The sequence below is a fragment of the Gopherus evgoodei genome, unplaced genomic scaffold (assembly GCF_007399415.2).
Source record: "Gopherus evgoodei ecotype Sinaloan lineage unplaced genomic scaffold, rGopEvg1_v1.p scaffold_71_arrow_ctg1, whole genome shotgun sequence".
Taxonomy (NCBI): Eukaryota; Metazoa; Chordata; order Testudines; family Testudinidae; genus Gopherus; species Gopherus evgoodei.
The window spans coordinates 435829-463180 of record NW_022060092.1 but is presented as its reverse complement, the minus strand read 5'-3'; the positions used below and the strand labels follow the sequence as shown (position 1 = coordinate 463180).

Sequence of the window (27352 nt, the reverse complement as noted above, 5' to 3'; positions counted from 1 at the left end):
GTGCAGAGCTCGCCCCAGCCCTCCGGCACAGAGACACCAATATGAGAGCTGCCCCGACAGTGGAGAAGCAAGTGACGACACCGATCAGCTAGGAATCAATTTGGAGTTGGGAAATCCACCATGGCGGTTGTTGTGATGCAAGTGTACTGGGCCATTAAACACCTCCTGCCGTGCCGGACTGTGACTCTGGGCAATGTGCAGGACATAGTGGATGGCTTTGCAGCAAAGGGGTTCCCAAACTGTGGCGGGGCGATAGAGGGCACACATAGCCCTGTTTTAGTACCAGACCACCTTGCCCCAGAGAACATCAACAGAAAGGGTGACATTTCTATGGCATTGCAAGCACTGGTGGACAACTGGGGATGCTCTATCATCAGTGTGGGCTGGTCAGGGAAGGTGCATGATGCCTGTTCAGAAAGCTGCGAGCAGGGACTTTCTTTCCAGAGTGGTGGATTACCATTAGGGTTGTTGAAATGCCCATAATGATCCTGGGAGACCCAGCCTACCCCTTGCTCCCCCGTACACAGCAAGGAGCACTTCAGCTACAGGCTCAGCAGCTGCAGAATGACAGTTAAATGTGCCTCTGGCCATTTAAAAGGTCGCTGGCGCTGTCATCTCTGGAGATTGGACCTCAGTGTAAAATATATCTCAATGGTTATAGCTGCCTGCTGCATGCTGCATAATATCTGTGACACAAAGGGGGCGAAGTTTCTGCTGAAGTGGAAGATGCTGATTCTGATCAGCCGGATACCAGGGCAATAAGAAGACTCAGCATGGTGCTGTTCGGCTCAGGGGGGCTTTGAAAGACCATTTGAGGAGTGAGCCACAGTAATGTGTGTTGCTGTTCCGTGCTCTTCCTGGCACTGCTCTTTTGCACTCTGGTATGAACCTTGTAACGAGCACCGCGTATCGTAATATAACATTGCAAATTCACCTGTTGCTGTTATCTGTGAATAGTGTCAGCCCCAGGCAGCATACGTTGTGAACTAATACAGATTAATTAAGTTTCCAAAAACTGACTTCTCTTCTACACCAAAGCCAACAGACACATTTATCACTGAATGAAACTTTACAAATACAGGGGAAAAGAACCTTTGTGAAATGGAAATGACTGTGCTTTCCCCCTCAAACACAGACACCGCCCATATCTCTCACAGATCAGTGTATGTGTGGCTGTACTCTGAATGGGAGAGGTTGTGCAGCGGCTCCGGATGCCACATGGATTGTGGGGTGGAGGTGAGTGTAGGGAGGTCCTGGGATGCAGTTCTCTGTGGGCTGCAGAGGGAGGCGAGAACAGGACTCATCACTGCCTGAGAAGCGCTGGCATCTCCTGCAGCACATCCCTGCACCATTCTCCTCTCCACTGTATCCCTGGCCAGGCTGTCCATGAGGGTCATCCTCCAAGCACTGTGCTCAGTGTCTGAAGCAGCAGAGGCTTGCAGGATCCCTTGGAACGTATAGTTCCACATCCTCTTCCTTCTCCTCCTTATCTGGGTGAGCTGGCAGAGGAGCTGGTGTGGATGGAGAGACCCTCCCGGCCACACTTCCAGCTGCCAAAGACACAGTGCACAGAGGTACCATTGTGAGTGTATTCATGAGATAAATGGAAACTCAGTAGACAGAACTCACGCCCCTCGATCCACATCCGTTGCAAGCGCTGCATTCTCACTTCTCCTTGGGATTTGTAGAGCATGGCCGAAGGCCTGGCCATGGTGAGTCCAGCCCATGGGAGAAGAGGAGAGTTGGGGAACCAAGAGGGAGATTGCACATGGGCGTGAGTATATACAGATAGGGCAATGGAAGCAAATCCTGCTACCATTCCCCACAGGTGCTGGGGATTTTAGCTGCTCTCTCACAGCTGAGGGTAACTGAGGCTGAAAGGAGGCAGCTCCTGTAGGCGTCCGGCTGCACACTAGGGCTGTAGGCTGCTAGCCTGGGTGCTGCAAAATGGTGCCTGCTGAAGTCATCGAAGAAATGAGGCAGCCCCTCCCCAGAAACCTTTGGCAGAGGATTGCAGCCTCCCTGGGAATGTTTCATCAGGATCTCAAAGGAGGATTCACAGGACATCCATGTGCACAAACAAACGGTTCTGCGTGGCCCCTGCTGCCTAACTAAGGGGGAATGAGAAGCAGAGAGCAGCTCTGCCTCTGTTGGTGGTTTCACTACCTCTTGTAGCATGAGTAACAAAGAGTAAATCAACAGACGTGTCCTGCTACTTGGGGGGTTCCAGCCTTGCCGATTTCAAAGCAAGCGGCATATTTACCAGAGGCTCCTGCCCCTGCAGCAGGTTCACCCGTGCTGGACCATAAGGACTGGCTGGACTGCCCAGGAGTTAAAACATGTCCTGGCTCACAGCACCTCTCGATCCCCCGGGCACCTGCCTCCCATACTCCTTCTCTTCTTCCATCACCTCCTCCTCACTGTTCACGCCATGGCCCTGTGACTCGTGCTCCCCCGAAGTATCCAGGGGGCTCTTGAGGGTGGTGCTGAGGTCTCTTTGTAAAAGTGGCAGCTCTGCCGTTCTGCACAGAGCCATCGTTAGCCTCCCCTGCCATCTGGTACACCTGCCACAGCTCCTTGGCTTTCATGCAGCACTGCTGCAGGTCCCTCTTGTACCTTCTCCTCCACGTCCCGAGCATTCTGCCTGTAGATGTCAATGTTTCTACAGCTGGATCGGAGCTGTGCCTTCACAGCCTCTTCTCCTCACAGGCCCCGGAGCGCCAACACCTCCTGTGCACTCCAGCCAGGAGCACATCTGCCGCGTGGAGCCGGCATGCTCAGCTGGGCAAGTGTTAGGGATGCTCGAGAGTGGCTAGGTGGAGCTCTCCATGCCAGGTGAACAGGAAATGCAATTTCAAAATTTCTTGGCCCTTTAAAGGGCAGGGGCACGTTCCTGCGTACGTGGCTGCTGGGCAGCGGAGATCAAAACTGTGACCAGAGCGGTCAAGCTGGGGCATTGTGGGACACCTCCCAGAGGCCACTAAAGTCGATGTAAGTAATACAGTGTCTACACAGACACTGCATTGACATAGCTACATCGACTAAACTGTACATCACTCGTGGAGGTGGAGTTATCAAGTCAATGTAGCGGGTGAGTTACATCAGCCGCAGCAAAATTGTAGTGTAGACACTGACATAGTTAGGTCAACATAAGCTGGCTTGAGTCAACTTAACTCTGTAGTGTGAACCTGGCCCTATGGTCCTTCATCTGCCCAAAGCTTTTGAAAAAATTGGCCCTACGTTCTTCCCTCTGTAGTCTCTAGAAGAAAAGAAAAAGACTGGATCAAAAGAGAAAAACTAAAAAAGGATTTTATAGTCAGGGTAGAATTAGTAAAGGTGAAAGTGAAAGTAAATGAGAATAAGCAGAACAAATGGCCCAGGAAACCATTCTGAGCTGCTTGTTAAATAACCACAGAGCGAACTAAAGACGCATCAAGAAAACCGCTGTCAAGATGTATTGGCTGTAAAGTACCAAATATGGAACCTTCACCAGGCTGGTTTCAATATTTTCTGGTGACTACGTGACTTGAGACTGAGGGGTGGCTCATTCTGTGATAGCCAATGAGACGGCAGGGATCTGCATTTCGTACAGCATTCCTGCGCTCTTATTGGCTGAGACGTTCCAGTCAGTATAATCACAGATAGACTGAACATCTACATGAAATCCATACGGGCCCCAGCTCTTCAGATCTTCCATCAAACCTGCAGCTGCAAGTTCCTGGTTCTCTGCGAGTAAGTTCTTCTCCATTGGTGTTACCATAGTCATTAGGTGAGATAACGGGGCGTGAGGAAGTGGCGTTGGCTAGTGACTAGTGCAGGAATGAAAGATCTTGGGTTTCCCTCGGCTTTGACTTTAACTCCCTGGGTGAGTTTGGGCAAGTCACAGAATCGCTCTGTGCCTCAGTTTCCCTTTCTATAAAACAGGGATCATGATACTGACCTTCATTTATAAAGCCTATTTGAGAGATTAAAGCTGGTTAGAATGTTTAAGAACATAAGAACGGCCACACTGGGTCAGCCCAAAGGTCCATCAAGCCCAGTATCCTGTCTGCCAACAGTGACCAGTGCCAGGTGCCCCAGAGGGAATGAACAGAGCAGGGAATCACCACGTGATCCATCCCTTGTCGCCCGTTCCCAGCTTCTGGCAAACAGAGGCTGGGGACACCATTCCTGCTCAACCTGGACCTATCTTCCATGAATCTATCTGGCTCCCTTTTGAACGCCGTTATAGTCTTGGCCTTCACAACACCTCCTGGCAAGGAGTTCCACAGGTTGACTGTGCATTGCATGTAAAAATACTTTCCTGTGTTTGTTTTAAACCTGCTACCTATTAATTTCATTTGGTGGCCCCTAGTTCTTGTATTATGAGGAGTAAATAACACTTCCTTATCTACTTCCTCCCACCAGTCATGATTTTATAGACGTCTATCATAACCCCCCTTAGTCGCCTCTTTTCCAAGCTGAAAACTCCCAGTCTTATTAATTTCCCCTCATACGGAAGCTGTTCCAGACCCCAATCATTTTTGTTGCCCTTTCCTGAATGTTTTCCAAGTCCAATGTATCTTTTTTGAGATGGGGCGGCCACATCTGCACACAGTACTCAAGATGTGGGTGTACCGTGGATTTATATAGAGGTAATATGACATTTTCTTTCTTATTCTCTATCCCTTTCTGAATGATTCCCAACATGCTGTTGGCTTTTTTGACAGCCACTGCACGTTGAGTGGATGTTGTCAGAGAACTATCCATAGTGACTCCAAGATCTTTCCTGAGTGGTACCAGCTCATTTAGACCCCATCATTGTATATATATAGTTAGGATTATGTTTTCCAATGTGCATCACTTTGTATTTATCAACATTAAATTTCATCTGCCATTTTGTTGCTTAGTCACACAGTTTTCTGAGATCCTTTTGTAGCTCTTCATAGTCTGCCTGGGACTTTACTATCTTGAGTAGTTTTGCACCATCTGCAAATTTTGTCACCTCACTGTTGACCCCTTTTTCCAGATCGTTTATGAATATGTTAAATAGGACTGGGCCCTATAGAGACCCCGGGGGGACACCACTATTTACCTCTCCTCATTCTGAACTGACCATTTATTCCTGCCCTTTGTTTCCTGTCTTTTAACTAGTTACCAATCCATGAGAGAACCTGCCCTCTTATCCCATGACAGCTTACTTTGCATAAGAGCCTTTTTTTGAGGGACCTTGTCAAAGGATTTCTGAAAATCTAAATCCTCTATATCCACTGGATCTCCTTTGTCCGCATGCTTGTTGACCCCCTCAGAGAATTCTAATAGATTGCTGAGGCATGGTTTCCCTTTACAAAAACCATGTTGACTATTTCCCAACAATTATGTTCATCTATGTGTCTGATAATTTTGTTCTTTACTATGATTTCAACCAATTTTCCCATTACTGAAGTCAGGCTTACTGGCCTGTAATTGCCGGGATCATCTCTACAGCCCTGTTTAAAAATCGGCATCACATTAGCTTCCTCCAGTCATTTGGTACAGAAACTGATTTAAATGCTAGGTTACAGACGACAGTTAGTAGTCCTGCAATTTCACATTTGAGTTCCTTCAGAACACTTGGTTGATACCATCTGGTCCTGGAGGCTTATTGCTGTTTAGTTTATCAATTTGTTCCAAAACCTCCTCTAATGACACCTCGATCTGGGGCAGTTCCTCAGATCTGTCACTCAAAATGAATGGCTCAGGTTTGGGAATCTCCCTCACATCCTCAACTGTGAAGACCGGTGCAAAGAATTCATTTAGTTTCTCCGCAATGGCTTTATCGTCTTTGAGTGCTCCTTTAGCACCTTGATTGTCCAGGGGCCCCACTGGTTGTTTAGCACCTTTCTGCTTCTGATGTATTTTTTTAAAAATTGCCATGACTTCTGGAGTCTTTGGCTAGCTGTTCTTCAAATTCTTTTTTGGTCTTTCTAATTATATTTTTCCACTTCTTTTGCCAGAGTTTATGCTTCTTTCTATTTTCCTCATTAGGATTTATCTTCCACTTTTAAAGAATGCCTTTTTTGCCTCTCACTGATTCTTTTACTTTGTCGTTTAGTGACGGTGGCACTTTTTTGGTTCTCTTACTATGTTTTTTAATTAGGGGTATACATTTAAGTTGAGCCTTTATTATGGTGTCTTTAAAAAGTTTCCACGCAGCTTGCAGGGATTTTACTTTCGGTGCCGCATCTTTTAATTTCTGTTTCACTAACCTCCTCATTTTTGTGTAGTTCCCTTTTCTGAAATTAAATGCTACAGTGTTGGGCTGCTGTGGTGTTTTCCCTGCCAGCTATATTCAGCTCTTGGACCTCATCCTGTGCTCCACTTAGGACTAAATCAAGAATGGCCTCTCCTCTTGTGGGTTCCAGGAGTAGCTACTCCAAGAAGCAGTCATTTAATGTGTCAAAAAACTTTATCTCAGCACCCCGTCCTGAGGTGACATGGACCCAGTCACTATGGGGATAGCTGAAATCTCCCTTTATTATTATAATTGAGTTTTTTATTTTAATAGCTTCTCTAATCTCCCTGAGCATTTCAGAGTCACTAACACCATCCTGGTCAGGTGGTCTGTAATACAGCCCTACTGCTATATTCTGATTTTTCAAGCATGGAACTACTATCCATAGAGATTCTATGGTACAGTTTAGTTCATTTAAAATTTTTGCTTCATTTGATTCTACACCTTCTTTCACATATAGTGCCACTCCCCCACCAGCATGACCTGTTCTGTCCTTCCAATATATTTTGTACCCTGATATTGTGTCCCATTGATTATCCTCATTCCACCAGTTTTCAGTGATGCCCATTATATCAATATCCTCATTTAGTACTAGGCACTCTAGTTCACCCATCTTATCAGTTAGACTTCTAGCATTGGTATAGAAGCATTTTAAAAACTTGTCATTTTTTGGCTGTCCCCTATTGCAAGACGCAATTGAATGGAACTTTTTTTCATTTGACTGTTTCTCATCAGATCCTCCCTGTATTTTATCATTTTCCATCCTCTCCTCCTTATTAGGACATAAGGAATCTCCATTTATAGATCCTCCCCTAAGGGCTGTCCGAACCACGTGCTCCTCTGCACCTGTCGGCTTTCCCCAAGTCCTTAGTTTAAAAACTATTCTACCTTTTTAATGTTAAGCTCCATCAATCTGGTTCTGTTTTGGTTTTGGTAGAGCCCATGCTTCCTGTATAGGCTCCCCCTCTCCCAAAAGCTTCCCCAGTTCCTAATAAATCTAAGCCCCTCCTCCCTACACCATTGTCTCATATATGCATTGAAACCCTGCAGTTCTGCCTGTCTAACTGGCCGTGCGCGTGGAACTGGAAGCATTTCAGTTAAACAAGCTTTTAAAATATCAGAAATTTAGGCTTTTTTGAAAAACAGAATTTTTGGTGAAAATATTTACATTTTTTCAAAAATTTCCTTTAAAAAAAATTAGACAGAAATTTTCCATTAAAAATGTTGGTTGTTCTGCAAAATGGGTTTGCTCTTTATTTTAAGTTTCCTTTGTTTGTTGTTTGTATCACCCCGTTGCAACCTAGCATCAACTTTTCAACAGAAATGTGAAATCAGTCTCACTGCAGGCATAGGCAGCAGCGTTTGTCTGTTGTTGTTTACGTTGCTAAAGTGTCACTTAAAATATCACTAGTGATATTGCATCAGTAGTGATATTGGTGTGCGATGGGGTGTCTGCCCCACACTGGCCCATAAGGGGTTAATAGAGCCCTAGGGAGGCTGCACAGGAGGCAGCCAATCAGAGAGGGGGTGTGAGGAGCAGCCAATCAGGGCCAGGCAGGCCCTTATAAGAAGAACTGCAGTACAGGGCAGCTGCAGTCACTCCCTGGAGTTTGAGGAGGGAGGACAGGCCGTCTTGCAGGCTGAAGGCAACAAGCACTCTGGACAGAGCAGCGCTGCAGGCAGAGACCCAGGGAGCTAAAGGCAGCTCCTGGCGGGCTGCAGGGATCTGCACGCTGAGGCCCTGAGACAAGGGCAAAGAGGGAGCTGGGGCTGCAGGGAAGTGGCCCAGGGAGATCTACAGAGGAGTCGGAATGGATGCAGCAAATGCCAGCCATCTACAGGGTCCCTGGGCCGGGACCCGCAGTAGTGGGTGGGCCCGGGTCCCCCCTGACCCCACTCACCCTTGAGGAAGTGACTGGACTGAGGGACTGCGATACTGTCTCCTGGAAGGGGGAAGCACAGAGTGTGACACAGCTGGAGGGCTGGGTCATGGAGAGGACACACTGGTCCTTGGAGCGACATGGGTCCAGGAGCAGAAGTGCCGGTGGCAAGACATCACCAGAAGAAGGCACACTGGCAAACAGAGCGAATCCCCTGGACAGCCAGCAAGAGGCGCCACAGTGGTGAGTCGAACCCGATCACAGATGGTGAAGAATACGGGCATTCAGTCACCCCTGAGGGAAGGGGACTGAGTGGGAGACTCAGAGACCGTCTGAGGCTACCCTGATACAAGGGGAATTTGAAAGACTGTTTGAGAGACAGTAAGCGTGTAGAGACAATGGAGCCGCAATATGCAGAAATATGTTTTGCTGAGGGTTTATATACCCTCCTGGACTGGACTCCAAAGTCGGGACCCGTGCAAAAAGGGGGCTGATGAGCAGCAAGGGCAGCTTCGGCTCCTGCTGCTGCAGGTACTCAGGACCCAACAGAGACAGTGGGAGGCACAGGAGTGCTTGTGGACCTATATGTCTCAGCTGAGCTCTGACAAAGGGGGACATGATGATTCCTTCAAGGGCAGTTTGTTGAGGGACACAATGAAAAAAATTCAAGGGTGCTGTTGGCATCCCCGGAGCAGCTGCAGACGGTGATGCCCCACCCCTGAGCCTGAGAAAGAAGCCCTGACTGGCACCATCACATCAGTATGCAGGCTTGGGCCAATGAGCAGCGGCCGCAGAGCTTTCGGATCTGCCCAGTTATGTTCCTGGACTGGGCAGAGCTCTCGCCCCAGCCCTCCTGCACAGGGACCCCGGAGCGGGAGCTGCCCTGACAGTGGAGACACAAATGGCGATCGCACTGTGGAAACTCACACGGTCGGATTGCTGCTGGTCTGTGGGAAATCATTTGGGTGTTGGAAAATCCACCATGGGGCTTTTATTAGTTGTCTCCTGCTCCGCAGGACTGTGACGCGGGAACACCCAGGACAGGCTATAGAGGCAGAAGCAGCTGCCCCAATGGCCGAGGTTTTTCTCATGTCTGTGGCCTTGAGTCTCCCATAATCTTCACTCACATGTTAGAGAGCTCTGATCAGTCATTCATACCAACCTACACCTGCGTCCAGGCATCCAACACCTAGCCCTTGCCCCAGAGAGGACCTTACCCTAGTGGGTAGCTGTACACATGGGTGGGGAAACTGAGTCACCCCTAGTGTTCCTGAAACTCTATTTCCTCCACCACCATTCTCCGCAAATGGATGGACTAGAAAAGACAGATCGGGAGGAGGGACTGCTGTTCTTCCTGTAAGCTTTTCCTGTGCAGCATGTACTTGGCCTGTAGAACTCCCTGCCACTGCACGGCACTGAGGCCAGATTCAAAGCAGGATGGGATATTTCTAGGGCTAACCAGAATGCTACGGGGAAAAAAAACATTAGGTGGGATATAGAATCTGGGCATCAGCTGATCACTGCTAGTTAGAATGCTGATTATCAAATTAAGACTATTTTATTGTGAATGAAAGTAGCAATTGCTATACACTCAGCAAGTCTACACCAGAAATTTGTACCTCTATTGCCCAGGGCCGGCTCTAGCCATTTCACCGCCCCAAGCACGGCGACATGCCGCCAGGGGGCGCTCTGCCGCTCGCCGGTCCCGTGAGTCCGGCGGACCCTCCGCAGGCATGCCTGGTGCGCTGGGGCCTGGAGCCAGCCCTGCTATTGCCTATTTACTCCAGGTAGCTACCATGTTTGTAAATGGTTGTTCTAAGATCGTTAAGGCCTTTTTCAGTCTAAGCCAAGGTTTGAATTTAAAGAGATTTAATTAGACCAGTAAAAGGCCTCATGTAGATATTCTAACAGCGCTTTTTTTGGGTTTAGCTTCTGTCGCTCTGAAAGCGGGTATGCGCAGCTGGGGAAAGGCTCTCGTTCTGGGGTAGGAGTGTCCCCACAGGGAGTTACACCCGTGTTGCTCCAGCAGTGGAATTAGAGCCCCAGAGCTGGGCCAGTCAATTTCCACCTGTAGCTAAGGAAAGTGTTCGGTTACCCTAAGTGAAAACACTGCCATGGGCACAGGTAACGACACTGCTTGTGTGTGCAATTGAGGGTCCAGCCACTTAGTCAGTCTAGCCACGTATCCACCTGGTCCTACCTCAGTTTGGGACTCTGCAACTCCAGCCTTGTGCAACTCCAGCCTTGTTCTCCTGCGACCGGATCCAGCGTTTGGAGGCCAAGATTTCTCTTCTTCACAGACCACGGGCCAAGTTGGGATGGCCCAGAACCATCCAAGGAGCTGGACTCTCAGAGTTGGCTACAGAGGAAGGAGAAAGTCGTTCAGACCCAGCTGCTACCGTGAGAGGAGAACAAGGGCCCCCATTTTGGCCAGGGTCTGTGCAGCGCCCAGCACAAGGGGGGGCCCCAATCTCAGTCAGGGGGGTCTGTTCAGCACCTGGCACAAGGGGACCCAGCTAAGGTTGGGGCCAGTAGTTGCTATTGTAATACTAACAAATCTAATTAATAACGACTCGTAAATAATGCCAGTGTCAGTCAGCATTAATTAACGCAGCTCCGGTGGGTGACAGAGGAGGGAGATGGGGGGAGTGTGTGGGGACAAACTCCCCCCTTTCTTCCAAATCGCAGACACAGCCCCTCCCCCCTTGGGTCTCTTCCCCTCCTCCATCTACACCCCAGCTATGTTGTGATGCCCTGTCCCTCCCCTCCCTCGGGCAAAGGTATCCCTGAAAACCCCTCAGAGACCCTCTGACATCCCCCCTTAGAGACCCCAATATCTCCCCAACGTCCCCGCCCCGTGGTGCTGGTGCTGCAAAAGGCGGGATTGGGGAACAAGCTCAAGGCAGGGGGCAGGTGCAGTAACGGCTCCCACAGGCCCTGGGCTGGGGGGGGGGTCTCTGGGGGTGATGCTGGGTTGATATTGGGGATTTCTGTGGGGCATACTTGGGGTCTGAGTGGAGATGTTGGGGGGGGTCTCTGAGGGGGTATGTCGGGGGGCATCTCTGATGGGGGATACAGGGGGGTCTCTGAGGGGGGATGCTGGGGAGATATTGGAGGTCACTGAGAGGGATGTTGGGGGATATTGGAGGTCTCTGGGAGGATGTCAGGGAGTCTTTGAGGGGGGATGTTGGGGGATATTGAGGGTCTCGGAGGGTGTCGAGGAGTCTCTAAAGGGGGAGGTTGGGGGTGTCTGAGGGGGGATGCCAGGGGGTCTCTGAGGAGAAAATTGGTGTTTCTAAGTGGGATATTGGGTTTCTGTGAGGGAGGATGTTGAGGATATTGGGGGACTTTGGGGGGTGTTGATGGTCTCTGTGGGGGGATGTTGGGGGTCTCTGAGGGGGGATATTAGGCAGTTATTGGGGGTCTCTGAAAGAGATATTTGGGGTCTCTGAGGTGAGGATATTGGGTTTCTCTGAGGGAGGATGTTGGGGGATACTGGGGGCGTTGGGAGTCTCTGAGGGAGTATATGGGGGAGATATTTTTATCTCTGAGGGGCTATTGAGGGTCCCAAGGGGAGTCCCTGAAGGACTGAGGGGGTTCCTGGAGGTGTGGATAGCAGAATCCAGGAAGGGAAGGATGGGGCATCACACCACAGAGCAGGGTCTAGATAGGGGGCAGGGGAAAGGGACCAAAAGGAGGCAAGGGAAGATAGGACGAGGGGTCCACCCCACACAAGACTGGCAGTGAAGAGAAGGGAGGAGCCCGTGGGGTGCGTAGAATTGCAGCTCAGCAATGACTGCCTGTCTCAGACCACGGTGAATCAGGAGGGACCCAGCTGAAGTCACTGGGCCCAAATCTCCTTTGCCGTGAGCTGGAAAATGACCCCAATGCCGGCAATAGGGTGTCACAATCAGACCTGAGGGGGAAATGAACTCCCAGAGTTAATGATTCACCTCATGCCAGGACTTCCCGTAAGGAGAAAGTGAAAGCGAAGGCACTGCAGGGAGTGGGGGCAGGGAGGGGGAAAGACGAGGGTAGAGAGAAGGGAAGAGAGAGGATGGTTCTGTGCCAGGGGTCTGCACGTGGGGTTTAACCACTAACCAGGGGAGTCTCGAGCAGGAGCAGAGAGGTGATTCACCCTATGGATTTGGCCCTGGTGTGACGGCTGCTGGAATCCTGTGTCCAGGTCTGGTGCCCACCATTCAAGGGGGCTGGTGATAAACTGGAGCAGGGTCAGAGAAGAGCCCCGAGAAGGATTGAAGGGTTAGAAACCTGCCTTAGAGAGAGAGACTGCAGGAGCTGGATCTATTTAGTTTAAGGTTAAGGGGTGATTTGATCCCCATCTATAATTGCTGGCATGAAGAACAGGAATTTGATAACGGGGCTCTTCAGTCTGGCAGAGAAAGGTCTGACGAGCTCCAATGGTGGAAATTGGAACTAGACAAATTCAGACTGGGAATAAGGCACCAAGTTATAGCAGTGAGGGGAACTAACCATTGGAACAACTTGCCAAGGGCTGGGGTGGAGTCTCCTTTGCTGGCAGTTTTTCAGTCAAGACGGGATGTTTTTCTGAAAGCTCTGCTCCAGTTCAACCAGGAACGAATGGAGAGCTATTCTCTGGCCTGTGTGATCCAGGAGCTCGGACTAGATGATCATGGGGCTGGGGGGAAGGGGGACTTGGAATCTATGAAACGGAACTTACACTAGTGCCAGTCCCTGCACTTTGAAAGCCCCGTGCTCAGAGCCGCTATTGTGGATGTGTTTATTTCACTCCTTGGCGTGGCACCTCGTTGAGTTAACACAATTTCCCGCTGTGAACTCAGCTTGTACCTAGCGAAAATGTCATGAGATCGGCATAACAGCAGGCAGTGGTGTAAAATTAATTAATTTGGGGTTCTTTTTATTTGCCTTCTGGATTTTGAGCCTTGGGGGGGGTGTCACTTTTTCAATTTTTTTCCACATCTCAGACAGCTAGAAATGTAGCTTTTAGTTAGGCAGTGGGAGGAAAGTGAGATTCTCCCATGATCACATGACTCCAAGCGCTGGGGCTTTAAGAAAAAACAGAGTTGGCAACAGATGTCTTTTCTTTGCAACCTTATCTCAGCTCCATACAGAGATCCTGAAGTCCGCTCTGTCTGTGTGGAATAGCTTCCTCAGTGCAGGAGGAATGATCAGCCCCTAGTACCTATAGCTGATGGTGGGTCTCCTCTGAGGGATTGTGATCCACCATTTCACTGAGGTCACTGCCCATCAGGAGAGCATCTTCCTTGCCTGGAGTATGGGAGCGGCCAGCGCTGAGATGGGCCACTCTGCCATGTTCCCTTTACGTCATTTCTTTATGTCCTTGAGGCAGTGATTCTGGCCTAAAGATATTCTGCGTAGGCTCGGAAAGCCACCCGCTGCCAACATTTTGGACAATTACTGGAGTGAGCTTGTTGCTTACTTGGTAACACCCGTTGGCTAAATAACTCCAAGGTTGAAGGCTTTTCACTTCCAGGCAGGGTATGACCTTGTTAACTGCCCATGTCCGAACGGTAATTGTAATAAACATTGTCATGATTAAATCTATCAGTGACTAACGTGGAGGTGTGTTTGCTAGGTATAAAGCAGAGGCAACAGCATCCCCAGATCAGCTTAGTTCTTGTCAGTCAGATCGGCTGGATCAACTTGAGACGAGCCTTGGAACTTGAAATCAACCATGGCCGTCCCGGTAGGTAGATTTTTCCTTTTTGCTCAAAGGATCACGGCACAAGCATTCCGTCCAACGCACTCACGTTTTTTAAAGTCGTAATTTGATCAATGGTCAGCACGAAGGGTGATACTAACTCAAGAGAATAAGCAAGAATAAACTGAATTAGCAGTTAAAGAGAAATGCAAAGTCTGAGGTGACCTGTCCCTCAGGCTGGAGAACAGAAAGGCATGTCCGAAGGTTCCCACCACTTTGTCATTGCATCCACGTGCTGGACCATATCTATTGTATCGGGAACACCAGAAGCTCCTTAGAAGTGGGGAGCCACCGGAGCCCAAACCATGACCCCATTCCCCACTCTGCCCTTAATTTTGTCATTTTTGGGTTGGTGGTGGTTGTACCTGAAACACCTTAAAACTATTGCATGACACAGTACTTTTTGGACTAGAATAGAACCCAGTAGTCCTGACTCCCAGCCTCCCCCCCGCTCAAACCACTAGACCCCACTCCCCTCCCAGAGCCAGAGATGGCTTCAAGCATTCAAAGGCAGCATTGCCTGGTGTATAAAGTAACAGACCAGGGCTCAGGACACATGGGGTCTGTTCCGAACTCTGCTACTGACTATTTGTGTCACCTTGGCCAGTCAGTTCCCCTCCCTGATCCTTTGTTTCCCCTCCTGCTCTTTCTCTGCCACTTCTGCTACCTGTCAGCAATTCGGGATGGTGACTGCCTCTCACTGAGTACCTGGGCAGCACCAGGCACAATGGGGGCCCAGGCTGCATAGCGCCCACTGCAACGGGCTGCAGTCTCGGTCAGGAGGTCTATGCAGCACCCAGTCTGATGGGGCCATTCTCAGTCAAGGGGGGTCTGTGCAGTGCCAGGGTTTCCGATCTTGCTCTGGGGGGGTCTGTGATGTGTCCTGCTCCATGGAGGGCCCCAGTGTTGGTCAGGTTCTTTGTATAAAGCAATGGGGCCTGGAGAGACTCTCAGCTGCCTTCTGCTCTCCCACCAGAGCCATGAAATGTGGCCAAGGAACAAAGCAACCAAGACTGGCCCCGGGGACTTAGCGACACCAGGTGAGTGAGGACAACTAGCCAGAGACCAGGCGTCTGACCCTGCACAGAACCTGCCAAGGGGGGAGCAGGGGCAAGAATGGAGGAGCTGGAGGGGAAAGTGGGGGGAGATAGAGAGGAGGGGGGGAGCTGGGGAACGTGAGAAGGGGAGAGCTCAAGGGGACCGAAGCCAGACCTCAGCCCCCGCAACAGGAGGTCACAGCTATAGGATCATCAGGGGTCTCCTGTGGGCTAGTGGGTGCTCCCAGGCTAAGCAGGGTGAGCATGGGACACAGAGGGCAGGGGCTCGGTTTCCCCCCTGCAGCCCTTCAGTGCTGTCCTGGCTGTCACTGGGCAGGGGGAGAGGGGGCTGCTGAAAAGGCCGGCGCACTGGGTAGAATGATCCTTAGGATCTCTCGTCCCATGGGTCCCCAAAACATGTCCCAGACTGGGAATAACTGTGTGTTAACAGGAGGGGCGCGAGTTAGACACAGGAGGTAACTGTCCCACTCTACTCTGCACTGGGGACTCCCCGGCTGGAGAGCTGTGTCCAGTCCTGGGCACCGCGCTGTAGGAGAGATGTGGGCAAAGTGGAGAGAGTCCAGAGGGGAGCAGCAAAACTGATGAGAGGTTTAGAAACCCCCTGACCTGTGAGGCAAGGTTAGAATAACTGGGCCTGTTTAGTCTGGAGAGAACACAGAGCGGGGACCGGATAACAGTCTTCAGATATGTTACGGGCCGTTCTCCAGAGGACGAGGATCAATTCTTCTCCATGGCCACAGAAGTCGGGACAAGATGTAATGGGCTTAATCGGCACTGAGGGCAATTTAGGTTAGAAATTAGGGGAAACTTTCTCACTCTAAGAGGGGTTAAGCTCTGGAACTGGCTACCAAAGGAGGTCGTGGGAGCCCCATCAACTAAGTTCGCGCAGCCAGTTATCACGGGCCACACAGGCAGGGAAAGGCACCTCTCCCCCACCCCAGGCTGCTGCAGCGAGAGAGGGCTGGGGGGAGTCCTCTCTCCCCAGGGCAGCCCTGGGCAGCCTGCACCCCAAACCCTACATCCCCCCCCAGCCCCTCCAGCACTGCAACCCTCTGCCCCAGTCCTGAGCCCCCTCCCGCATCCTGAATCCTTCATCCCTGCCCCCCTGAGCCCGCCCCCCACCCCAGCCCTGAGTCCCCTCTCGCACTCCAAACCCCTCATCCCTAGCCCCACCCCAGAGCTCTCACCCCCCCGCACCCCAACCCTCTGCTCCAGCCCTGAGTCCCCTCCTAAACCCCTCATCCCCAGCCCCACTCCAGAGCCCACACACCCTCACACCCCAACCCTCTGCTCCAGCCCTGAGTCCCCTCCTGCACCCTGAACCCCTCATCCCCAGCCCCACTCCAGAGCCCACACCCCCCGCACCCAACCCTCTGCCCCAGCCCTGATCCCCCTCCTGCACCCTAAACCCCTCATCTCCTGCTCCACTCCAGAGCCCACACCCCCAGCCAGAGCCCTCAGTCCCCACACTCCAACCCTCTGCCCCAGCCCTGAGCCCTCTCCCACACTCCGAATCCCTTGGCCCCACCCCCACCATGCATCACTTCCATATTGATGCACATAGAATTCCACCCATGGACGTAGAAAATGAGAGGGAACATTGCCCATCACTGGACGTTTTTAGGAACAGGCTCGACAACCCCATCAGGGCTGGTCTAGGGTTACCTGTCCCTGTCCCCATGCAGAGGGCTGGTTTAGGTGACCTCTTGAGGTCCCCTCCCGCCGCACATTTCTAGGATTCTGTGATTCTATAACAGGGATCCGTCAGCTGGCAGTGAGATGCGGCCACCTCTGGGCCGGGGCAGCTGTATATACACCCCACTGCCAGCAGCTCAGCGCCCTCTAGTGCCGCATGACTGGGGTGTTGGGGCCAGCACTGACTGACAGGGGAGAGCACCCCTTACTGAGCCCCCCGCCGGGCTCCCTGCAGCAACACGTCCCCTACCACCACCAGGCTGACGCCAATGGCAGAGTCACTCACAGTGCTTTGCAGGGAGATCTCCCCTCCAGACCGCGACCGGCCCAGTCCTGCTGAGTGTGAGACAGGCTGGGCTCACAGCAGGGGTCAGACGTCTGTGGCCATCCCAAAAATCAATATCAGGGGATGGCTGTGATGGAAACAGCCATAAACGTGCAGAATAAAACCCTTCCCCCAACCCCCTCTGCCTTTCTCAGTGAAGACGGAGGCTCTAACCCTGGACCCAGACACGGCCCATCCTCTGCTGGAGATCCTAGCGGACGGGAAGGAGGTGAGATGTGGGAGTTTTAAGAAGACCGCCATCTCCGACCCAAGGCGATTTGACACAGCCAACTGTGTAGTGACCCATCAGGGCTTCAGCGCGGGGCAGCACTACTGGGAGGTGTTCGTGGGCCGGAAGCCGCGCTGGAACCTGGGTGTCATCTCGGAGCGAGCGGAGAGACGGGGCAGATTGATCCAGATGAAATCCTTATGGCCGGGGTCTGGTGAGGTCTGCACTGAGGGCTACTGGCTCATCGGCTATGACCAACGGAAGGCCGGGAAGCCGTACTGGGCGTTTGACACCAATCCGATGGCCTTTGACTGCAGCCTCCACCCTGAGACCATCGGGGTCTATCTTGATTACACAGACAGGGAAGTGACCTTCTACAACGCCGATGACCCCAGTAATTTGATCCCCCTGTACTCCTTCTATCATGCTGCTTTCAATGACACCCGTGTCTACCCCGTCTTCGACCCCTGCTGGCACAACAATGGGAGCAACACCCAGCCCCTTAAAATCCTGTGAGTGGCTGATTCGCTAGTGGGGGTGGGGACCAAAGCAGTCCCAGCCTTGGGGCTACCAGCTTATACCTCTGGCTAGCCAGCTTCATAGCACTGCTCTGAGAGCCGCACGAACCTCACCCAGCGACCAGGGAAAGCCGGCACGTTTAGCTCAGGCCTGGTCTACACGGGGGTGGGGGGGTGGGTGTCGATGTAAAATACGCAACTTCAGCTACAGGAATAGTGTAGCTGAAGTCGACGTATCTTATTTCGACTTCCCTCCTGTCCTCACGGTGCGAGATTGACGGCTGCAGCTCCCCCATCGACTCCACTTCTGCCGCTCTCCCTGGTGGAGATCTGGAGTCAAGGGGAGCACGTTCGGGGATCGATATATCACATCTAGATGAGATGTGACATATCGATCCCCAACAGATTGATCGCTACCTGCCGATCGGGCGGGTAGTCTGGACGTACCCCAGACAGGCTGGGGGGTTAGGAAGGGGCAGTGAAAAAGCAGCGAGCTGAGACCATGTGATACTCGCTCAGTACAGTATATTCACCCCCCTACCCAGAGCTATTGGAGGAGTTTTCCCTTCAGCAACACCTCTCCCACCCCCTGGCCAAGGTCCTTCCTCCAATGCATTTGTCTTGAGTAGGATAAAAAATGTTTCTTATTATCACAGTATCTAGGTTACCACTTCCAGAGCCAGGGAAGGACCCCAGGAGCCTTGGCTCCCAGCCTGCCCCCCTCAACCACTAGACCCCACTCCGCTCCCACACTGGGGAGAGAACCCAAGAGTGGAATCCAGATTGCACCTGGTGTCGTCATTCTCACCTGTGCAAAGTTCCCATAACACTCCCACCCAGAGCACGAATGAAGGGACAAGCTCGTGGGGAGGGCTGAATTCTGCTCTCACACGCACCGATGCACATCAGGAGTTACCCGTCAGGGGCCTCGGGGCTGATTCCCCACGTTCTCCCCAGTGCAAATGAGGAGTGACTGCTGGAGTCACTGCAGGCAAAACCAGTGTCAGAGCGAGGACAGGGAGATTCAGAGTTGACACTGGATTTGGTTTACACTGATCCAGAATGCGCTCGCTCCTGTATCCCTTTATACCACTGTCTGCAAACTGCTGTTGGCTACTGAGCTCCAGCCCAGGGCTTGTGCTTCTCTGATCATTTTATTTTACTTTGCTCAATAAAGAAAAATATTTGCCATAATTCCCCAGAATCCTGAGTCGTAACTCAGTTTCTCCATCCAGATCCCTGGGAATCTGCAGCCTGCTGAGACCTTTCCTCAGATTAACCCTTGCACTGCTGCAGACATGTATACTGTGACGGGGTCCCCCTGGAACTGGGGTACCACTTTGCCCTCTTCACTCTCCAGCCTGGGCTGTCTCTCACAAAGCTTTGCTAGTGACAAGGAGCAAATCCCTCTGGGCACTGTCATCTCGCAGCCGTCAGCATGTGGAGCCCCACACCCAGCTGGATTGCATGAATGGTCCCTGGGCCACTCACAAATCACACGGAGAAAGGCACCAGCCAATTCCCCCAGTTTCCAGCCTTGCACCCCAGAACTGTACTGTCTCGCCCTGGTCAGAAGCCCGACCAGTGTAAGTTTTTAACCCAGTCCACCCCTCCCTCAATGTGGAGAGGACACGAACTAGCCATTGTAACCTGAGCTGAGACTTCCCAAGCACCTCCAGCAAAACACACTGGTTTAGGTAAAATATAACAGATTAATGAACGCCAGAAAGACAGGATTTATAAGCAGTAGGCACAGAAGGTCAGCGATAGTTACCAGAGAAAATAAAAGGTAAGTGCACTGTATAAACCTTAAACCTTAGTACACTGGGCAGTATTTAGATCAAGCGATTTTCTCACCGCACTGGATGTTACAGTTCTTAACACACAGGCCTCCCTCTCAAGCCTGGGACCAGTTTAAGTTTTCATCTTCTCGCTGTTCTTGTTGCTTCCAGCATATGTGGGGGAGGAGAAAGGCCAAGGCAGGCTGCCACTGTCCCCTATGTTATACCCTCGGTCCACGTGCCTAGAAGACACTTGCCCGGACATGCCCTGATGGGCTTTGCTGAGTCACGGGTTGAACAGTCCCCATTGTGTGGTGCTTGGGTAGCCGTCCTTGAATTGTAAACCCCTCGATTACACCTCCCCTGCTGATTAGTGGTCGGTTAACACCCTCCTGGGAGTGGTTAGCAGTAGAGACTCAAATTTACAACATATTTCAGAAACAACCATACAGCAAATTAACTCTCATAACTTCATACACACTAATGACATACATATCTGGACAGAACAACGGGCTTCAGCAGATCATGACCTCTCATAAGATACCGTACCTGGCATGCTTTGAATGAAATATCACAACCACATATGAATAATGAATATGGGGGTCACAGAGTGCTACCTTCAGGTACCGCGTGTCACATATACACAGCTGTAAACTGAGGCTTTCTACTCAAGACCCCTCCCATAATCCCTGCCTCCTTCTCCCAGATTTCCAACATCCCCATGCTGAGTCCAGGCTGGTAACCTTGTAGCTCCTCAGCTCTGTCCTCCTCTCCCCCGGGGACACGGGGCAGCTGTGAGAGAGGAGGGGAATTAAAGCGATGGTCACCCTAAATATAGCCCCAAGTCAGGGGATCTGGCTCTGACCTATATACGCTGCGTAGGAAGGTGGGAAGGTGGAATAAGGAAATGGGTGGGGGGAGTAGCAGAACCAGCTGGAAAACAATTATTTTTCCTGTGGAAATGTTGAAAAATTGTTTTTCTCTTTTTGAAATTTCCCACCAAAATGTTGCAGTTTTTTTATGACAACGCAAAATAAACAAAGAAACGTTGTGGTTGGAAACCGGTCCATTTCCTGGCTTTTGGCTTCTGCAGAAAATGGAAAACGTGGACCAAGAAAAACATTTCAATGGAAAAATTCCCACATGCTCCAGTACTGGGCTTTGGGTGATTGCCAGAGCTGGGGGGTAACAGTTATGTCTCTCCACCTCAATAGGGCACTAAGCCGATCCCACCCCTCTTCTGAGCACTCCTTCCCGCCCCATGATAAATGAAGGGGGGCGGGTAGCTCCCTTTGATGGACACCCAGCCAGCCAGTAGCTATAAAGTCCCTCTTGGTGGCTGTTCTCTGCTTGCTTTACCTGTAAAGGGTAACAAAGTCCCCCCGGTAAAAGCCAGTGGGAGAGCTAGAACTTTTTAAAATGGGGAAATAACTTCCCCTTTCTCTGTTGCAGTTCTCTGGGCTAGAGGGGAACAGGGAGCAGTTACACTGTGAGAAGCTTTAAGCCAGGTATGATCATAGAGCATCAGCTCACACCTAGAACTACTTCTCTGGAAGGCCCAGCTGCGGCAGTAGATCAGGAATGTTTAGAAAGACGTGACTGGGGTTATTTCTGTCTAGTTCTTATGGCTTGTGGACTCCTCGGTGCTAACCCCAGGTGCTTTGTTTGCCTGTAACCATGGGCAGCGAGTTCTATAAGCCCGTGGTGCCAGGGCACCAGGAATATTCCTGGCCTGGGCCTGGCTCCAGCAATAGAGGCCGGGTCTCTCTTTTGGCCCCGCCTTCTGCCCCTGGGCGCTCCCCCTCCGCCACACAGCCCCTGCGCCATTTAAAATGGCCCATAGACCCCACTCCCCACCGGCACGCAGCACAGATGAGCAGCTCCCTGCCTGCTCGCTCCACGTGGCAGCCAGCCCCTCCCTGTGGCCCCTGGGCAGGGTGGGTCAGGTCTGTGTCCACGCACACTGCTCCCACCCCAAGTGCCCCTACTGCCAATGGGAAGCTGCGGGGGCAGTGCCTGGGATAGCAGCACACAGAGACTCCCGGCCCACCCTGCCTATGAGCTCCAGGTAAGCACTGGACCCCTTTCCAGACCCTCACCCCCACCCCTTTCCCACACATCCCCTCCTCAGTTTCCTTGTTGATGACAGGTTCTGCTTGATAACAATCCAGAGCAGTGCAAACGACGCATGTTCATTTCCATCATTTGAGTCAGATGCCACCAGCAGAAGGTTGATTTTCTTGCTGGGGGTTCAGTTCTGTAGTTTCCACATCTGAATGTTGCTCTTTTAAGACTTCTGAAAGCATGTTCCACACCTTGTCCCCCTCAGATTTTGGAAGGCACTGCAGATTGTTAGACCTTGGGTCGAGTGCTGTAGCGATCTTTAGAAATCTCACATTGGTACCTTCTTTGTGTTTTGTCAAATCTGAAGTGAAAGTTCTCTTAAAACAAACAACACGTGCTGCGTCATCATCCAAGACTGATTTAACATGAAATATGTCAAAATGCGGGTAAAACAGAGCAGGGGACATATAATTCTCCCCCAGTTCTCAGTCACAAATGCAATTAATGCATTTTTTTAAACAAGTGTCATCAGCATGGACGCATGTCCTCTGGAAGGCTGGTTGAAGCATGAAGGGGCATACGAATCTTTAGCATATCCGGCATGTAAATACCTTGCAACGCCAGCTATAAAAGCACCATGCGAACGCCTGTTCTCACTTTTAGGTGACATTGTAAATAAGAAGCGGGCCACATTATCTCCCACCAGTGTAAACAAACAAGCCCCTGCACAAATTAAACACTGGTCCCCACGCTAAGCAAGGAGCTGGTCCTCCAGCCAGCACTGGTCCAGGCCACCGTCAGAGACAGGAAACTTGGCCAGATGTCCCAGGATCCGCCCCAGGCCAGCAGCTCTGGTGCTCTTAGAAGCACTGTTTGTGGGGACAGCACCGAAGGGTTCAAACACAGAACCAGGCTGTAAAAGCCAGCGAGTGAGTTCCAGGGCACAAGGAGGGAGACAGTCAGGAAAAGTCGGCCCCGCGGGGCTGTGCCCAGGTAAGGCTGCAGGGTCTGTGGGGTGGGGTGGGTGGATCACATGGACCAGCTGGAGGCAGGGGGTGGTGAGGCAGCACCCCTCCCCCAGATGTGGGCCTGCTGCAGGGGGAAGGGGCTCTCCAGGCCCACCTGCAGCATGAGAGGCTGGCAGAGGTGTGGAGGTCTGAGCGGCGTGAGAACAGCCTGCCCCATGGAGATGACACAGCCTGACACTGGCATGGAGACATGTGACCTGTCCCTGTCACCTCATGGGTGTTCCTGCCCCCGCCCCTGTGCTACCAGTGCGTGTGGGCTTGTGCCATGTACCGAGCAGGCCTGTTCTCAGCTCTCCACCCGGCCTGGGCACAGCTCGCCACCCGGACCCACTGTCTGCAAACCCTTCAGCCTGCAAGCCAGCCTGTGCCCACTTCCCGTTCTCTAGCCAGCTGGCGTCACCATCATTGCCCCAGACAGCGTCATTTCCCAAAGGGCAGTGGGGGCTGGACGCTGGCTGAGATCAATCTGGGGCAGGGGAGACCAGACTGGGCAGGAGCAGAGCCAAGTCTGAGCCCCGGGGCTCATAACATGCTGATGTGAGGTGTATTTGTGGGTCGAGCTTGCTTAAGGGACCCCAGTTTGGACACTAACCCTCGCCTGGATCCCCACGAGGCACAGCAGTTCTAATGCCTGTTGTGGTCTGGTTCTCAGTCTGCTGAGTTTTCAAAGTTCTGGGGTCACGTTTTCATGATTTTCTTCCCAGCCACCTAGGATACAAAATGACTTTAAAAAACAACTGAAATTCTCCCCTAATCCCAGGACTCTGGGAGCTTTTATGTTGATGCGTGTGATAGAAATCCCAAGCGTTGGCGTCACGCCCCTTGCTGAGCACACACCACGTTCAACACGGCTGCCTTTGGGTCACTCGAACAGCGCTCCAAGCCCTGTGCGCTTCCTCGGGGTTGGGACCCCGGCCTGGGGATGTCGGGGGATCCCAGCTGCTGTCCTAAACCCTGTGTGGGGCCTGCAGATCTCCTCAGAGGCTGACATTGCGGTTGAGAAACCAGGCCGCTGAGACTGAACCGGATTAAAAACAGCAGCTGGTGTGATGACCCTGCTGTGGGAAACCATCTTCTCAGAGCCCAGCCGGGCTCCCCTCCGGATCACCGGCCTGACCCTAGAGCCTCCCGGGCTCCCTCAGCGCCTCCAGCGGCAGGTTGGCCGGGCTCCGCCCCCCAGCTCCCGAGGCTGCCTGCAGCGCCGATCGCCTGCCGGGAGCTGGAGGGAGGAGCCGCGGCCGGGCCCGAACGCGACGCGGCAGGGGTGGTGGCTGAGGCCGGGGAACGCGCCCTGCAGCGCTTTTACGCGCACCGCGTGTTCGTGCAGGGCGAAGGCGAAGACTGGCGCGCCGGGAGCAGCTCCGAGGTGCTGAGCAAGGCGGTGGCGAAGCTGATCGAGTGGCTGTACCCCGAGGACGCCAGGCCCGTGGGGAGCCACGAGCAGGAGCTGCACGTCCAGAGCCGCGCCAGCGCCTTCCACTTTCTCATCCCGCTGCGCTTCCCCCCCGAGCTCCGGCTGATGGGCCGCAGGCCGGTCCGGGACCCGAGCGCCCTGGAAACGCGGCTCCCCACCTACATCTGCGGGGCGGGGCGCGGCGCTGCCGGTGTTCCGCTGCGGGAGCGGAGTGGTGCTGGAGCGGGACACGCTGCGAGCGGAGGGGGCCACCGCCTACTGCGATGCGCCCAGGGCAGCGGAGAGAGACAAATTCAAGGTGAGCCCGCCCCTGCGAGCGAGGTCCTGGGCTCAGCCCCCGTCCCCCTGCCCCCCCAGCTCTGCCGGTGCCCCTCACTCCCAATCCACAGCCCCTGCCAGCCCGGCCCTGCCCCCCCAGCTCTGCCGGTGCCCCTCACTCCTGACCCGCAGCCCCCCGCTAGCCCAGCCCAGCCCTGCCCCCCCCAGCTCTGCCGGTGCCCCTCACTCCCGACCCGCAGCCCCTGCTAGCCCAGCTCTGCCGGTGCCCCTCACTCCCGATCCACAGCCCCCCCAGCTCTGCCGGTGCCCCTCACTCCCGACCCGCAGCCCCTGCTAGCCCAGCTCTGCCGGTGCCCCTCACTCCCGATCCACAGCCCCCCCAGCTCTGCCGGTGCCCCTCACTCCCGACCCGCAGCCCCTGCCAGCCCGGCCCTGCCCCCCCAGCTCTGCCGGTGCCCCTCACTCCCGACACGCAGCCCCTGCCAGCCCAGCTCTGCCCCCCCAGCTCTGCCGGTGCCCCTCACTCCCGACCCGCAGCCCCTGCTAGCCCAGCTCTGCCGGTGCCCCTCACTCCCGATCCACAGCCCCCCCAGCTCTGCCGGTGCCCCTCACTCCCGACCCGCAGCCCCTGCCAGCCCGGCCCTGCCCCCCCAGCTCTGCCGGTGCCCCTCACTCCCGACCCACAGCCCCTGCCAGCCCGGCCCTGCCCCCCCAGCTCTGCCGGTGCCCCTCACTCCCGACCCGCAGGCCCCTGCCAGCCCGGCCCTGCCCCCTCAGCCCTGCCGGTGCCCCTCACTCCAGCCCCACAGCCCCTGCCAGCCCAGCCCTGCTGGTGCCCCTCACTCCTGACCCGCAGCCCCTGCCAGCCCAGCCCTGCCCCCCCCCAGCTCTGCCGGTGCCCCTCACTCCCGACCCGCAGCCCCCTGCTAGCCTAGCCCTGCCCCCCCGACTCTGCCGGTGCCCCTCACTCCTGCCCCGCAGCCCCCTGCTAGCCCAGCCCTGCCCCCCCCCCCAGCTCTGCCGGTGCCCCTCACTCCCGACCCGCAGCCCCTGCCAGCCCAGCCGTGCCCCCCCCCAGCTCTGCCAGTGCCCCTCACTCCCGACCCGCAGCCCCTGCTAGCCCAGCCCTGCCCCCTCAGCTCTGCCGGTGCCCCTCACTCCCGACCTACAGCCCCTGCTAGCCCAGCTCTGCCGGTGCCCCTCACTCCTGACCCGCAGCCCCTGCCAGCCCAGCCGTGCCCCCCCCCAGCTCTGCCAGTGCCCCTCACTCCCGACCCGCAGCCCCTGCTAGCCCAGCCCTGCCCCCCCAGCTCTGCCAGTGCCTCTCACTCCCGACCCGCAGCCCCTGCTAGCCCAGCCCTGCCCCCTCAGCTCTGCCAGTGCCCCTCACTCCTGACCTGCAGCCCCTGCTTGCCCAGCCCTGCCCCCCCAGCTCTGCCGGTGCCCCTCACTCCTGACCTGCAGCCCCTGCTAGCCCAGTCCTGCCCCCCCCCAGCTCTGTTGGTGCCCCTCACTCCTAACCCGCAGCCCCTGCTAGCCCAGCCCTGCCCCCCCAGCTCTGCCAGTGCCCCTCACTCCTGACCTGCAGCCCCTGCTAGCCCAGTCCTGCCCCCCCCCCAGCTCTGCCGGTGCCCCTCACTCCTAACCCACAGCCCCTGCTTGCCCAGCCCTGGGCTCTCCCTCACAGCTGGTTCCCCTCAGTCCCGACCCACAGCCTCAATGATGTTCCAGATGAACTATTTCAATTAAAAACAAATAGAAAAAGTAGCGGTACTAACGTATTTTGGGGGCCCAGCTCCAGATTTGTAAAGCTTGGTGTTGATAATACTGCAGGCAGGTCTCTTAGTTACCACCCAAATCAGGAATCTCGCAGCTTTTTAACCTTCCAGCAGGATTAATTTGTTGTGCCCTGTGATTTGGGGCTTTGTCCCACATTCGATCCTTGATGGCTTGTGACGTGGGAAGAGAGAAGATCTGATGGATTTTCCCCTTCCTTCCCAGGAAAGCATCAACAATCACCACTTGGATCCTGTCCGCATCCTGCAGGACTTCCACAGATATGTGCAAAATGCTCTGACTGCAGGTAATTTGGGGAGCGGGGGCAGAAGGTGGATATGTGGGAGCCAGGGTTTGGGGGGCTAGGAATGTGGAGTCAGCAGAGGAGTTGGGGTACTGGGAGTGTGAATTTGGGGGTGGACATGAGATTGAAAGGGGTGAGAGAGTGGATCGGACATTGAGGTGGGATTGGGAGGTATGGGAAGGTGGGGATGGGCCCAGGAAGCTAGGAAGATGAATTTGAGGAGGAGGGGACAGGTTTGGGGTTACGGGGATGGATCAATTGTTAAAGAAACCAGCTGGGTAGTTGCTCGTAACACTTTCGTTCTCGATTTCTTGTATCTTCAGATGAAAACAGCCACCCCAGAGACAATGGTGAGTACAAAATAAATTGCTGGATATTGTCAAATAACCGCGTACCACGTTTACTAAAGAGTGCCAAATACTAGAGCAGATTGATCAGGTACTGATCTCAGCTCCCTGGGGTCAATCCGGAGTCACTCCCTGGCTGCAGTGGGGTAACTCCAGATCTGCACTTCTTTAACTGACAGCAGAAGTCAGCCCCAAGTAATATTTTGAAATACTGTCAGAATTTTGGATGCTATGTCCGCAACACATATTGGTCCTGGGTTAGATGCTGAAGGTGACCGAGGATGTGATGTTGGGGTGCTCCAGTTTTGCGGATGCCCTTGCTCAGCCCTGTGTAGCTGATGCAGACAGCTGATAGAGCTTCCTTTTTGATGAGAATTGGTCCTGCTTTGAGCAGGGGGTTGGACTAGATACCTCCTGAGGTCTCTTCCAACCCCCTGAGGTCTCTTCCAACCCTGATATTCTGTGATTCTATGGTCCAGTAGTTTACTGCCCGAGGGAACAGCTTTCTGCTCATGTAGAGGGTTGGGTGTCCCTCATCATCCACATTCTGGGATAGCCCTGCCCTGAGGCCTATCTGCAAGACGCTCATCTGTAGGGTGAACTGTTTTGAGAAGCCAGGGTGGAAGAGGACCCAGTTTGTGGGTGAGATGGTTCTTTAAGGCTTTGAACATACTGT

The 27352-nt window shown here is 53.5% G+C and overlaps 2 protein-coding genes across 7 annotated transcripts; both read left to right on the top strand.

Moving 5' to 3' along the window:
- Nucleotides 1–3543: 3543 nt before the first annotated feature.
- LOC115643805 (tripartite motif-containing protein 72-like) lies at nucleotides 3544–17906 on the top strand. Of its 6 annotated transcripts, XM_030547819.1 has the most exons (5): nucleotides 3544–3732; nucleotides 8204–9489; nucleotides 13733–13843; nucleotides 14835–14898; nucleotides 17092–17906. In XM_030547819.1, exons 3-5 carry the CDS (start codon nucleotides 13832–13834, stop codon nucleotides 17679–17681), a joined length of 666 nt encoding a protein of 221 aa, XP_030403679.1. In that variant the 5' UTR covers nucleotides 3544–3732; nucleotides 8204–9489; nucleotides 13733–13831; the 3' UTR covers nucleotides 17682–17906. The 6 variants fall into 6 exon arrangements, with proteins under 6 accessions (XP_030403679.1, XP_030403675.1, XP_030403677.1 ...); XM_030547815.1 differs by lacking the exon at nucleotides 8204–9489; XM_030547817.1 differs by lacking the exon at nucleotides 3544–3732 and having other exon boundaries at nucleotides 7868–8376.
- A 3551-nt stretch (nucleotides 17907–21457) lies between these two features.
- Nucleotides 21458–26194, top strand: LOC115643794. Its single transcript, XM_030547788.1, has 3 exons — nucleotides 21458–21532; nucleotides 23737–24268; nucleotides 26142–26194. Exons 1-3 carry the CDS (start codon nucleotides 21458–21460, stop codon nucleotides 26162–26164), a joined length of 630 nt encoding a protein of 209 aa, XP_030403648.1. The 3' UTR covers nucleotides 26165–26194.
- The last annotated feature ends 1158 nt before the right edge of the window (nucleotides 26195–27352 follow it).

Bases quoted from the DNA above. Each gene is read 5' to 3' on its own strand.
- LOC115643805 (XM_030547815.1), top strand. The intron at 14,899-17,091 runs GTGAGTGAGGAC...TGCCTTTCTCAG, and splicing joins CGGGGACTTAGCGACACCAG to TGAAGACGGAGGCTCTAACC.
- LOC115643794 (XM_030547788.1), top strand. From the start codon at position 21,458: ATGGGAAGCTGCGGGGGCAGTGCCTGGGATAGCAGCACACAGAGACTC. The intron at 21,533-23,736 runs GTAAGCACTGGA...TCCGCCCCCCAG, and splicing joins ACCCTGCCTATGAGCTCCAG to CTCCCGAGGCTGCCTGCAGC. The intron at 24,269-26,141 runs GTGAGCCCGCCC...ACCTTCCAGCAG, and splicing joins CGGAGAGAGACAAATTCAAG to GATTAATTTGTTGTGCCCTG.